The 13,070-nt window shown below is 44.8% G+C and overlaps 1 protein-coding gene across 2 annotated transcripts; it reads left to right on the top strand.

Moving 5' to 3' along the window:
- Positions 1-2,798: 2,798 nt before the first annotated feature.
- Positions 2,799-7,213, top strand: LOC112876463. 2 transcript variants are annotated; one of them, XR_003225326.1, is made up of 6 exons: positions 4,448-4,675; positions 4,755-5,172; positions 5,263-5,328; positions 5,425-5,650; positions 5,739-5,930; positions 6,610-7,213. XR_003225326.1 is itself a non-coding variant. In XM_025940583.1 (5 exons), the coding sequence occupies exons 1-5, from the start codon at positions 2,885-2,887 to the stop codon at positions 5,754-5,756; spliced, it is 594 nt and encodes a 197-aa protein (XP_025796368.1). In that variant the 5' UTR covers positions 2,799-2,884; the 3' UTR covers positions 5,757-7,213. The 2 variants fall into 2 exon arrangements, 1 of the variants encoding a protein (XP_025796368.1); XM_025940583.1 differs by lacking the exons at positions 4,448-4,675; positions 4,755-5,172; positions 5,263-5,328; positions 5,425-5,650 and adding exons at positions 2,799-2,935; positions 3,036-3,320; positions 4,071-4,229; positions 4,306-4,386 and having other exon boundaries at positions 5,739-7,213.
- Positions 7,214-13,070: the final 5,857 nt, after the last annotated feature.

The raw sequence follows: 13,070 nt of genomic DNA on the forward strand, positions 1-13,070 counted from the left end.
ATAGAAAAGGTCTCCTGTCAGGAAACTCTTCCACAAAATTATTAATGATATGCTAACAAAAGATGAGTTTGAGAGGGCTTGGGCATACATGGTAGAACATTTCAATCTTACTGAAAATGAATATTTGGCTAACATATACAACAAAAGGGGGAAATGGGCCAAAGCATACTTCCGGGGTACCTTTTGTGCAAGAATGTCAAGTACGCAAAGAAGTGAGAGTGCGAATCACATGCTCAAGAGATTTGTCCCTAGGAACTGTTCTATGAACAGGTTTGTTGTTCAGTTCAACAAGCTTCTGTTTGCCCTCAGTAGGGCTGAAGTTCGTGCAGAGTATGATACAAAAATAGTAAGACGCTTCTCTATTCAAGCTCTTCCTAGCATTTAAACAAAAAAATTATTTCATAATTTATGTGAATAACTGCAGTTCAATAATGTGCGAGACCGGGCATGGCCAGTGGAGAAGCATGCTATGAAGTTCTACACAGCTGCAGCCTATGAACTGTTCCGCAAAGAAGTTTCTAAATCAACTAAATATTTTGCTAGAGAGAAAATATTCAACAAGGAATATGAGGTTGTACATGTTAAACAAGACAAAAAGCTTCCATGGGGGAGAGAAAAGTTCAGTGTGATAGTTTGCAACGAAGGTGAAAGATATGATTGTGAATGTGGATTATACCAACACTTTGGAATGCTATGCAGTCATGTCATAAGGGTATGTTGCCACAACAAAGAATATTGTGATTCTTTATTAAAAAAATGGAAACTACTATGTCGTGATAATGATCGGGAAACAGAAGATATTTCAAAAATGGTGGAAAGATTCATAACAGTTAGTGTTGCAAAACATGGATCCGGGCAAGTGCGGTGGGGGCAGCACACCATGTGAGGAACCTGCAGGGAGGGAATACAACAAGGCTGACTACAGTGACACAAGGGCGGCTCAAGTGCAAGATCAAGGTAAGGCATCAGAAAACCTGCTTTAGACACAATTGTATTCAATTTTATGGTTTTGGTCTCATACTAACTGGTACCGGTGCCTACTAGGAAAAAAGACCACAAATCAGAACAGCTCAGAGGATTGAAAATGAGTCCACGAGAAGAAGGTTAGAGATAAAGTTCAAATAATTGCTGCCGAGTAACTCCTTTTTATCAATTAGAATTTTTGTTCCACTGATGTTAAACTTAAATCCAGGACTACAACCGCCCAATGGTGATGCAGCTAATATAGATACAAGCAAGAGGGTGCGATACAAAAAGAGTAGCACACAGGAAAACAATAGGTAATTCGTCTGGCGGGCTCTTTTGAAGACAATCATTACCTTTTCCTTGCTAACATCGAGATTTGCTAAACAGCTGAAAGGCTGGCAGAGCTGGAAGCTAAAGGTGGGTACAACAGCGATTATGCAGAAGAACAGTGGGCAAACTGTTATCACAACAAAGATAGAGCCTCAAACTGATCACAAGGCGGTGTCCCACCTTGCGAAGAGGATTAGCTGGCAGATGGTAGGGCGGAGAGACCTGTGACGAACTGAATAACTAGCTTTAAAACTGCTACTTTATGGCATTTGCATCGACGTGAGAAGGAAAACCTTTGGGTATTGTAATATAAAACGACTCTTGCAATGCACGAAAGGGACGTGGTATTTCGGTAACTGCTTGAAGCAGTGATGCAAAAACATTGGTTCTAATTTGTTGAGTAATACGATAGCAAAATACTAAGGTGGAGTTAAGCCAAATAAAAGGATCGGGCTCGTCAATAATACGACTGCCAACTGTATCGTTCTTGATTTCCATATCATTCAAGATATCGTTGGCAGTCTTACTGACGCCAGCTTGTGATTCTAACAACTTGAATTCCAGGAAGAGGTTGGAGATAGCGACGACGTACTAGGGGGAGCCGCCAACTCTGTTGTAGCAGAGGATGATTCTGATACCGAATTGACGACAAACAGCGAGGCGGAAGTGCTGGCAACAGATGAGATCACGAGCAATCTCAAGCGTCGCCGCGTGTATGCTTACAACCAAGCTTGCCGCACGCGTCTGTAGCGCGTCGGTAATTAGTCAGCCAATTACCGTGAGGATGTGCTTTTGGGATGGCTATTAGAGCCTGTTATTGCTAGTGGCCAAGAAGTTATTAGTTCATGATAATGCTAGTTACGAGAGTGAGCTTTTGTGCATTCAGCGCAAGCAAGCGTTACGCGGGCTTGACAAGGTACGAGATCCTTTTGTAAAAGCATCAGGTCAAACATATGCATTGACCTTCGCTGAAAATTAATTGAACTTTAAGTGGGCTCTTCTACGCATTAACTTGACTCGTACTGTGCATCAATATTAAGTTACACCCAAACAAACTTTTGGTCGTGCATGGCCAACAAGAGAGCCTGGGAAAGAAGTTAAACGCATTAACCTCAGCCAAACAACAAAGTATTTACAAAAAATAGTAGAATAGCAAAACCTAGGAAATTCAAAATGTGCACTACTGTTATCTAAATGGTGGATATGGGCAAATACAATGCAAAGGGTACTTCATTAGAAACTAACTAAAACAAGCTAGGAAAACAATGAAACGTTGCAAAAAGGCAGTTTTAGGTAGCTTGCATACAAACACATTAGTAAGCACTGTCAAAGAAACTGTTAAAAAAATGAAAGGAGCAACCCTTAATTGAGCTGTAACAACACAGCATTTTTTGCCACGCGCTTGAGGAGGCATGTTGCTACTAGAGGGAGCATGTACGGCAAGAGGGTTATGTGGCAGGCCCAACCATGGAGGACCAGACAACCCGCTTGCGAGAAGTGAAAGCATAAAGATTGAAATTTCTGGTTTCATCCCTCCATCCCAACAATCTAAAGCCACCGCATCCTTCCACACAAAGAGCGAACTCTAATGGCCGGGGACAAGAACACCAGTGGGTCAGAAATGGCGGAATCAAGAAAGGTAAAGCATTCCTTCGGTTTACCCAGACATCTGTATCCTATTCAGTCTCATAGTTCCGTACCCGCAAAATAGTCGAACCCTAATGCTTGGATCTCTGTAGCGGACAAGCGAGATGGATTCACAAGAGAGCGAAACAAGCTTCAGATCAGATGCGGAGCAAACAGTTGACGGAAGGCCATGCAACAGAAGATCTGGAAGAGTATGGGCGGAGACAAGAAGATTGCTAGGGCAACGCCGACAGGATTCAGATGCAGAGCAGTCTCGGAGCGTGCAGCCTGGAGAGCCGTTGGTAGCGCTTCATCCTGTAGGGGGGATAATGAGCATGACACTGATTTTACATCAGATACAGAGTTCATGTGGCCCCAAGAGGAAGGGCAGGTGGCAGGTATAAACTGCGTTATCTGTCGATGCTGTCCATAGAGTTTTCTCTAGTTTTTGTGACCAAAAAAGGCATATTGTGCAATCCATGGGATTCGGAAGCCTGTTTAACTTACATCCACAGATCAAATTCCCTAGGATGTTAGTGCTTTGCCTGTTGACGAAATTAGATGCAGAAATATCAACACTTTGCTTTAGAATTGGTGAGAATTTTCCTGTTAGTCAAGCAGATGTGCAACTTGTTCTTGGATTACCACACACTCATAAAAACATTTAGTGTGCTTCACCGATCTCTGCCTTAGATGTGTCTGCTGTGAAATAAAAGCTGTTGCTGGACCAGGATATGGATGTTACATTAGAATACATTGAATCAGTACTGCTGAGGGATTATGGTACTCAAATGACTGAAAAAGAAGTAGAAGCATTCAAGGTTGCTACAGTTTTGTATGCTGATACTTATTTCATGGCTCGAAAGGGGGCAAAAGCAAGAATCAACCAAGAAATGTACAAAATTATAACAGAAACTGAATCCATATCACATCTCAATCGGTGTGGATATGTCCTTGGTATTCTGCTGCACTCGGCGAAGAGAGTGCAGAGGTCGTTAGCAAGCAGAAACAAAACAGTAACTCTAGACGGCTGCTTGTCCTTTTGGGTGGTAAGTAACCATATTAAACATGCATTTAGGTGCTCAAAACGTTCCTGGTAAATGGCATTTTAAATAATTTTCTCAATATATGTAATCACTGGAATGCAGGTATTCTACCTAGACAATGTAAACTTTGGTGCAATGGCCGCCAACCAAACCTTGCTGCCATGTACTGTCGACTACCCATATGGTCTTGTTAAAAAACTAGCGCGTGATGACAAGGTGAAGACCACCGGAGCACGGATGACACTCTATGGGTGCAATAAGGTAGGTGTAAAAACATCGTCAGTTCTGAACCTAGAATCATGTTATGAATTCTTTGAAACATTGTACACTTCTGCAGCTACGACCAAAAGAAACGGTCATATACAGCCGTAGCACAGACCTAAAGGGCAGAGGGAGCAGGCTTGCGCAGAACTTGCAGGTTTGGGGTTTACATTCAGTACTCAAATAAAAGAAATGTTTTAAAAAGACACAATAGAACTATATAGTAAACCGAGCTCTAGAAACATTTAATGTTGCGCAGTGTACTGTGAATGATACGGATGCTGACAAAATGCTGGAAAAGGTAATGAAAGCATTTAGCAATTAGGAGTTACTCGTTAGCAAAGCCACAGATGAGACGAGCGGAAGCGTAGTCGAATGCTTGAGTTCATATGCCAAGAATACACAAGCAATTGGAACTGCGGAGCAAGGAGTGATTCAGTCGCAAGGTAAAAATAGTACATAACGAACAATTAAGCATGTTAACAAAAATAATAAATACACTAATATTGTGTGAATGGTAAATAGGAGGCATGTACGATGCACTGGGTACTTGGTCAATCGAAGCACATACGCCTCAAGGGATGGACATGGAGGCATACTCCATAAGAGTGGACGAAACAATAGCACTCAAGGTTTTCAAGAACAAGACCAACCAGAGTGCAACCAAGGAGGATCCGGTGAGATAGAATATTACATCATATCTGACACTGATGACAGCGAGGATGGCAATTCACGGTTTTCATAGCATTGCTATGTCGATAGAAAAAAAATTACAACAGCCAATACTAAGGGTAAAAATTCAAAATTAACCAAGTACACCTGGTAAACCATTTTTCAAAAATATGATGTTCAGGGAGACCACAATCTGAAAGGAGTCATTCATGGAGCACGGATAGAGAGATAGAGATAGAGGAGGACATACAGATGGAGTTAGCACTTCTGGGTAAGAGTTCCATTTGGGGAAAAATAGGAATATAGGTCCTATTACTGCTGGCAAAAAGTGACAGTGTTGTATTTTTTGGGAATCTAACAGAAGATAAAGGGACTGGAACCAACAACTGCCCAACACCGCTATCAATAATAAGAAACGATGCCTCGGGTAATCAAATCATAACAAGCATAAGATGCTGGGTAAGCCAACGAAAGTATGTTGCAGTATTGTATACTGACCACACGTAAATACCTTTTTTGCTAGGTGTCCAAACTAAAATGGCAATAACAGCTATTAGAGCAAAGGATCCAGGGTCTACCCACTTGATGGTACTTAATGACATCTTAGTAGATGCCGCATGCTTCATGGCTCGAGCAAGGTTTGGGGTTTCTCCCTTCTGTGTAGGTCTAGCCCATAAAAATGCTACATTAGAGGCTCAGCTGTCAATTGACATAGCTCTAAGACAAGTCACAGATCAAGAAAAATAGAGGTAATTAAGCGACACTTGGGATCTGGGCTAATCAATGTTAACTGCATTGCTGTTAGAATGAATATGCTTACTTCTTTGTTCTTCTTAGGATATGGTACATACATGAGATCCCGACAATGCTTCAGATCGATGGCAAACTTCTTCATGGCATCGTTGGGGATTTCGACATTTGCACTACAACCATGAATGCGATTGCAAGGCTGCACCACCAATTGGATGATGAGATGTATGCAAGGTGGAGTGAGAAAATATGGAGACGCTTCTGCGAGTGGACTTTGCGGTATGTTCTTACGATTCTAAACTTCGTTTATGAGCAGGTCTTTATATTCATGTACCCAGTAAAAAAATAATTTTCTAAAAAAGTAAAAGTTTGGGACAATGCTTATGCTGTACCAATGAATAATCATGTTGTATGTGTTTTGGAACCCCACACTTGTGCTGAAAGTAGACATGTTATTCATATTGCTAGTGATAAAGATGAGCTGCAGTTACTATCTTCTTTAAATATTTTGGATTACATTGAATTTGATATATTGTGTAATCTAAGTTGTTTGGAGGAGAGACTTTTTGGATATGCTGATTTATCATGGTTTTCTAGACACACATATCATGTTGTTGGCAAATATAAAAACAACAGACAATACATGATACAACACGTTTACATTAGTAGCAATATGGATTCTTCTTTTATTGTGCAAGATTGGAATCAACTAAATGGATCCAATGTCGCTGCTAATATTCATATGCCATCTACTCGTATGCTACCGCTTGTTAGTACTAATCTTTTGCAGAATAGTATTGACCAACAACGTGTACATTCCGATCAAGGAGCCTACATGCTTGCTGCAATTTTTGTGCGTGATGACACACTAGAAAATTGGATATATGGTCACATTCCTCCTCACAGTTATTTCGGTTTCCTTTGTTTTTGCAATTCCGTTTTCCTTTGTGTTGTGCAGGATCAATTTAGCGCACAATCAACGTCGAGGATGGCTTTTTATCAAGAAGGGGAGGATGATGAGGACATGACACTCATGAATACCATCATGATTGGTGCATGGCATGGAGAAGGAGGAGTCCAGCTAGTGTGTCCAAGTCAAGAAGGAGGCTCAAGACTAATTCAGTTCGAGTCGCCAAGGTGGAGGCCCAAAGCAATTCAAGTTCGAGCCCACCTCGAAGTCCAGGAGCAGCATGTACAAAAAACAACGCGCAGATCGCATACGGAGTCCTTTTGGACGTTCTTTATATGGATGGAAATGGAATTTTATAGAGCTTCCAATGGCACCGGTCCCACATCAAAATTCCATCGGAGTCGACAGGAATCGTCAAAACAAGTGGATTTCCATAATCTGTCAGGGTGCTACGCCATCGTCTTTTGGACTGTTGGCCCGTGTATCGTGTTGAAACCCATAGGGGCACATCCAGGGGGTCATCCACGACCTAACCCTCGTATATTCAGCAGCTACCGCCATATTAGGGTTTGGGTTTTGTTTAGTTCTAGTTTTCCGTTGAGAAACAGACATCTTCATTGTAACTGTGACGTCGAGTCCTTTTGCTGTGAATCAGGACCCCGTTCTTGTTCTTCCCCACTGTGGTGATGAGTTCTTTTATGATCAGAGCTTGAACCCCATACTTGTCATTGCTTCATACACATCCACAATTTCAGATTGCGTGTTTATAATTTCTTGCTTGTGTTTTTTGATTCGCTTGCAGAATTAGCCTTCTTGGTGAGGTCAATCAAGTTGTGCTTGATTGATAACCAACAGAGCTGCGATGTAACGGTTGCAGGGTTCGAATTGTGTCTGATTAGAAGCTACGATCGCCGACGTCGAGTTCTTCACCAATCGAAACTATCATATCTATCGGAAGATCGGGCAAGTGCTATATTACAGAAACTCTGTCTTGAGAAGTGGGGAGATTTAAACGATCAAAAACACGACCCACCGGTACCAGATTACTTCCAGTGAGGGGGTTGCCTCTAACTTCCAGATTCTGAACATGTAGCTTTTTTGTCATCTCAGCATAAGATTTCACAGATCGTTTTGAATGAACTTGCATTGCACCCACTGATAAGCTGGCGTATGATCAGCAATAACAGAGGCCTTGGCCAGGGAGAGACCATTTTCATTTCAGAGATGAAACAGAATCTTGAAATCCAGGCAGGAAAAAGCTTTGGGAGCATAAATCATAAAACCCACTCGAGAAGAAGCAACACAGAATTTGTAGACCCAATGATCTACTTCCACCACCGAAAAGAGAGAGGCTGTGCCTCCAAACAAAGCCTCAAGAATCTAACTCACAGAGTCACTATCTAACCGCAATTTGGAATGGCTGAAAGAGGCAATCAACCAGAAGCTAGACGCGTCATCAGGCGTGTGTGACACCACCGAAGTTCCAAGAGCTGCACGTACCTTTGCTGAAAAACGAACCCCATGGGAAAAATCCAGTCTTGAGGGCACCATGATTGAACCAGAGGACTCCTTTTGAACACCAAGAAGACGAGAAGGAGGAGGAGGGAAGATGGACACCGGCGCCGGAGTGGCCACCGGTGGTTAGGCCGCCATCGGGGTTAGGCTACTATGGCGAGAAGACTTTTTGCAGGCTATAGATATAAATCTTTCACGCCGTGCGTTTCCTTCTGGCTGGCCAATCGCAAACACGATTTCATACGCAATCCTCCTTGCTCCTCAGATAGATTTCTGCTGAGTTGAGGGCTTGAGGCTAGTCGACGAGATCGAAGGAGCAGTGGCGAAGCTAAGATAGAATTGGCCTTGGTGCACCCTCCATTGCATTTAATGAAACTAATATAATTTACACGGTAAATTTCAGTCAACTAGTAGGAAATTTTTTTCACCATGATGCATGTGCACCAGGGAGAGTAAACGTAGCTTCGCGCCTACGAAGGAGGGAGGTGGCCGGGGCAATGTCGCCTACGCACACACATGAACCGCGGCACAGGGACGCACGCGACGATCGTGCGCAAGACCAAGATGCCACCGAGACCCTAGTGGAAGGCACGGTATACATATTGTGTTCATGTTCTTTTTTTTTTTTGAACGAACGGCCACATGATTATGTGCCATTTCTATTAGTAAAGAAGGAGTTTACAAGTAAGCGCTCTCAGCGAAGCGAATACAGGTCGGTAAAAGAAAAGAGCTACACACAGTATCTGTGAAGGTGCTCAAGCACCAGTAATCAGCGAAACGAGGCACTTCGCCCCTGCCAGGCCCCATGCTCGGGCTTCCTCCTTGATTTTGAGTAGTATATACGTAGTTGTCTGTTCTTTTCGCTGGAACGATCGTGCATTATGCTCCTTCCAAAGCTCCCATGCTACTAAAAGAATAATTGAGCGCAGCCCACTCCGTGGAATTCCCGTTCTTGTTCCCAACATCAGCCACCAATTGGCCATATTGTCACTTGGTTCCCATTGGATCGGTTTAAGTTGTGGGTAGTGTGTCCAATCAGCGATCATCTCCCATATACGTCTCGAATAGCAATAACCGGCGAGCAGGTGGTGGGCTATCTCTTGGTCTCGTCGGCAAAGTGGGCAGTAAGCATTCCTCGGCCACCCCCTTGTCTCTAGGTGGTCAGAAGTCCAGACTCGGTTTTGCATGATAAGCCAAGCAAAGAATTTGCATTTTGGTGGTGCCCACGGCTTCCAAATCAGTGGAATCGAATTTTGCCCTGTATGGCTGAGGAACTGCGCACGGTAGGCCGAAGCTGTAGTGTACAATCCCGATTGGGTCAGCCTCGAGGAAATGGTGTCGTCGGCATCTAGTGTGGTTGGTGTGGTTGCTATGAGGTCCCATAGATGGACGAACTGTTGAATGTGTGTGACCGAGAGCTACGCTGCCAGGTTAATGTCACGCACCCAATTGTTATTTGATAAAGCCTCAAGCACTGTCCTGTTCCTCTTGGAAATGCTAAATACTGCAGGGGTGATATCTTTTGGCCTCCTTCCCTGAATCCAGGCCGAGTGCCAGAATGAAGTTTTGGCCCCGTTTCCAAATCCAATTGTTGTTGCCACTGCAAAGAGGAGCTTATCCTTGTCATTACACGGCGTACCAAGGTTGACCTAGGGTTTGGTTGGTTCCACCCATTCCAGCCACAGCCACTAGAGTCGTAAAGTTATTGCAACTTTTACCAAGTCCATGACGCCCAACCCTCCTAAGTCTTTTGGCCTATTCACTGTTGGCCAATTCACCTTGCACTTCCCTCCAGTTAGTGCATCGTCCCCTACCTAGAGAAAACGTTTCCTGAGTTTGTCGAGGTTCTCCAACACTTCCTTGGGCGCATTGAGGGACGTTAGTAGGAACACGGATTGTGAAGACACCACCGCTTTGGTCAGTGTTACCCGCCCAGCTTGAGTGATATTTCGGCCCCACCAGCCAGTCAAGCTTCCTACCGCTTTGTCAAGCAAAGGTTGGAAGTCAACTCGTCGCAATCGTCGGATGGCTAGCGGCAAGCCAAGGTACTTAATCGGGAAAGATGTGCGCTGCGCTGGAAAACCATAGAGTATGTCATCAAGGTCTAAGTTATCACATCGAATTGGCGCCACTGAAGATTTGTGTATGTTGGTGCATAGCCCAGTGACCTCACTAATCAGTTGCAAAAGGTGTTTAAGTGCGGCCACCTCCTCCTTTATTGGCCTAAGGAAAATAACGGCATCATCGGCATACATTGACGTACTCAATCTTGTTCTATTCCTCCCCACTTTACTGAGGATGCCTGCCTCGGTCGCAAGGTTCAAGAGGCGCTGTAGTGGATCAATGTCCAAGATGAAAAGCAGGGGTGAGAGTGGGTCGCCTTGGCGAAGCCCTCTTCCATGCCTAATATGCTGCCCTTGGATGCCATTCAGGAGGATCTGTGAGGAGGATGTAGAAAGGATGGCTGCGATCCAATCTCGCAATTTTGCCGGAAAACCGATGTGTTGAAGTAGGGAAAGCAAGTAATCCCATCTGACTAAATCGAAGGCCTTGGAAATGTCGAGTTTTATGAGCAGCATCGGTGTTCTGTTGCGGTGCGAACGTCTCGCTAAGGTTCTTACATATTGGAAATTGTCATGTATAGAGCAGCCTCGAATGAAGGCACTCTGACTCTTGGAGATAATCTCTTTCATTGCCGGGCCTAATCCGAGGGCCAAAACCTTAGTTAACAATTTTGCCACACTGTGGATCAAGCTTATGGGCCTATAGTCTGTGATATGTTCTGCGCCTTCTTTTTTGGGAATCAGAATTACATTGGCTGAGTTTAGGAGGTCCAAATTAACACATCTTGCATCATGGATTGAGTTCATGGTTGCCATTAGGTCCCCTTTAACGATCGCCCAACATGAACGGAAGAAGGCCCCAGTGAAGCCATCTGGCCCCGAGGCTTTATCTGGAGAGGTCTGAAGGAGCGCCTCATGGATTTCTTTTTCTGTGAATGGTTCCACCAAGGAGTCCAAGTTGAATTGTTGCAAATTTAGGCTGTCTGACTTGAAGTCGCATTGTTGGGTGGTGGCCGGCCCATGGTCGCCTCAAAGTGATCCTGAATTAGTGCTGCCTTCTCCTCATGTGCGGCCGCCCAACCTCTATCCTTTTGCAATCTCTGGATGTGATTTTTCCTTCTACATGCGTTTACTTTTAGATGAAAAAAATTTCATGTTCGCATTACCCTCCCGAAGATTGACTATGCGCGAAGCCTGCCGCTTACATGCTCCCTCAATGACTGCCAGACCCATTATTCTCTGCTTGAGCTTTCTTCTCAAATGAAACTCTGCATTAGTCAGCTCTCGGGTTTCTTGGGCAATGTCTAATTGATGGACGACATCCATTGCCATGTGAAGTTGCAGTTTTGCCTCAGAAACTAACGTGCGGCTTTATTTTTGTAGATGTCGCGCCGTGCCCAACAGCTAATGACGCAGGATGCGAAAGGCCTGTGTGTATGGTGTGGGTAGGCTCCACACACGCTGGACCTCCTCCCTAAAGCCGGGCAGTTTGACCCAAAAATTCTCAAAGCGAAACGGTCGCGGCCGTCGTAGTCCTGCCATATTAGATAGCAGTAGCGGGCAGTGATCGGACTGAGCGGTCGAGAGAGCCTGGAGGCCATGCTGCCCAAATTCAAGGTCCCATCCTTCATTGCAAAACACCCTGTCGAGGCGGGCTAGGGTCAGTCACCTTCTCTCATTGCTCCAGGTGTATTTATGGTTTTGTAGATGTATTTCCTTGAGCTGGCAACGATTTAATGTTGCTCTAAATTGTCGCATGCGGCGGAGGTTCAGGTTTGTGTTGTTTTTGTCTATAGCACGGTAGATGAGGTTGAAGTCTCCCAGCACTAGCCAATTTTGATCATCATCAGGTTTGAATCTTCGCAGCTCACATAGGAAATCTCTCTTATGGTTGTCTCTAGAAGGACCATAAACTGTTGTTAGGAGGAAGGTGGAGAGGCAGTCTCGTAGTGTCACCGTTGCCGTGATGGAGAAGCGTCTAATGACAATGTTTTGCACATCGAGTGCCGCGTCATTCCAGAGCAGCAGGATGCCACCCTTTGTTCCCACCGCTGGCTTGTAAGCAAAAGTGCTTAGCCGATGTCCTCCTAGAAAGCCTGCTAGTGCTCCATCGATGTTTGAAAGTTTAGTTTCTTGAAGACATGCCAAATGACAGCTCGTTGCAGCCAGCATCTCATGCATGGCCAGGCTTCGTGATGCATTGTTTAATCCCCTCATGTTCTAGCAAACCACGTCAATAATGGGTGTTATCATTTAGGGACAAAGGAATCTCACAGGTCATGTGGCCGCGTCCACCTGGGGCAGATCTCAAGCAGCGATGAAAGGATTGTCTTGAACAGATCAATCCAAAAATGTTGCACCGATGAAGCGACGCTCTGGCCGAATGCAAATCAGTTACACCACATTGGACAGCCTCAGTGCATGAAGAAACAACAGTTGCCCGGCGATTCCGTGGCAAGGACTCACGAAGAAGCATGAAGACGCTAGCTGCCCGGCAATTCCGTGGCAAGGACTCACGAAGAAGCATGAAGACGCTACGGTATTGGACGCTGAGATTGAAAGACGTGCGATACATGAGCAGATGAAAAGCTGTTATCATTCCAGGCTGCTCTTACAGGGCAGCAAGGCCTTCTCCCTCCTGGAGCTCCTCTACTCCTTCGCCCACCAGCTCCAGCATTGCATCATCGAGCTCATCCGTCAGCTTGTCGTCGAGGCGGAACACCGTGGAGAGCGCGGCCACCACGTGAGAAGGCAGCGGCCCATTGTACATGGCAACATACTCTGCCAGGATTTGCTCCACCAAGACATGCTCATCTGCCAGCCCCAGCTTGCGGCACAAGTTGACTTGTGCTTGCTGGACCGCCGGCAACGCCAGCTTCTTGGCTAGCCGTGTGCTCCAGCGCACGTTCGTCATGTCGTAGGTATGCCGGG

The sequence above is a fragment of the Panicum hallii genome, chromosome 9 (genome assembly GCF_002211085.1).
Source record: "Panicum hallii strain FIL2 chromosome 9, PHallii_v3.1, whole genome shotgun sequence".
Classification (NCBI taxonomy): Eukaryota; Viridiplantae; Streptophyta; class Magnoliopsida; order Poales; family Poaceae; genus Panicum; species Panicum hallii.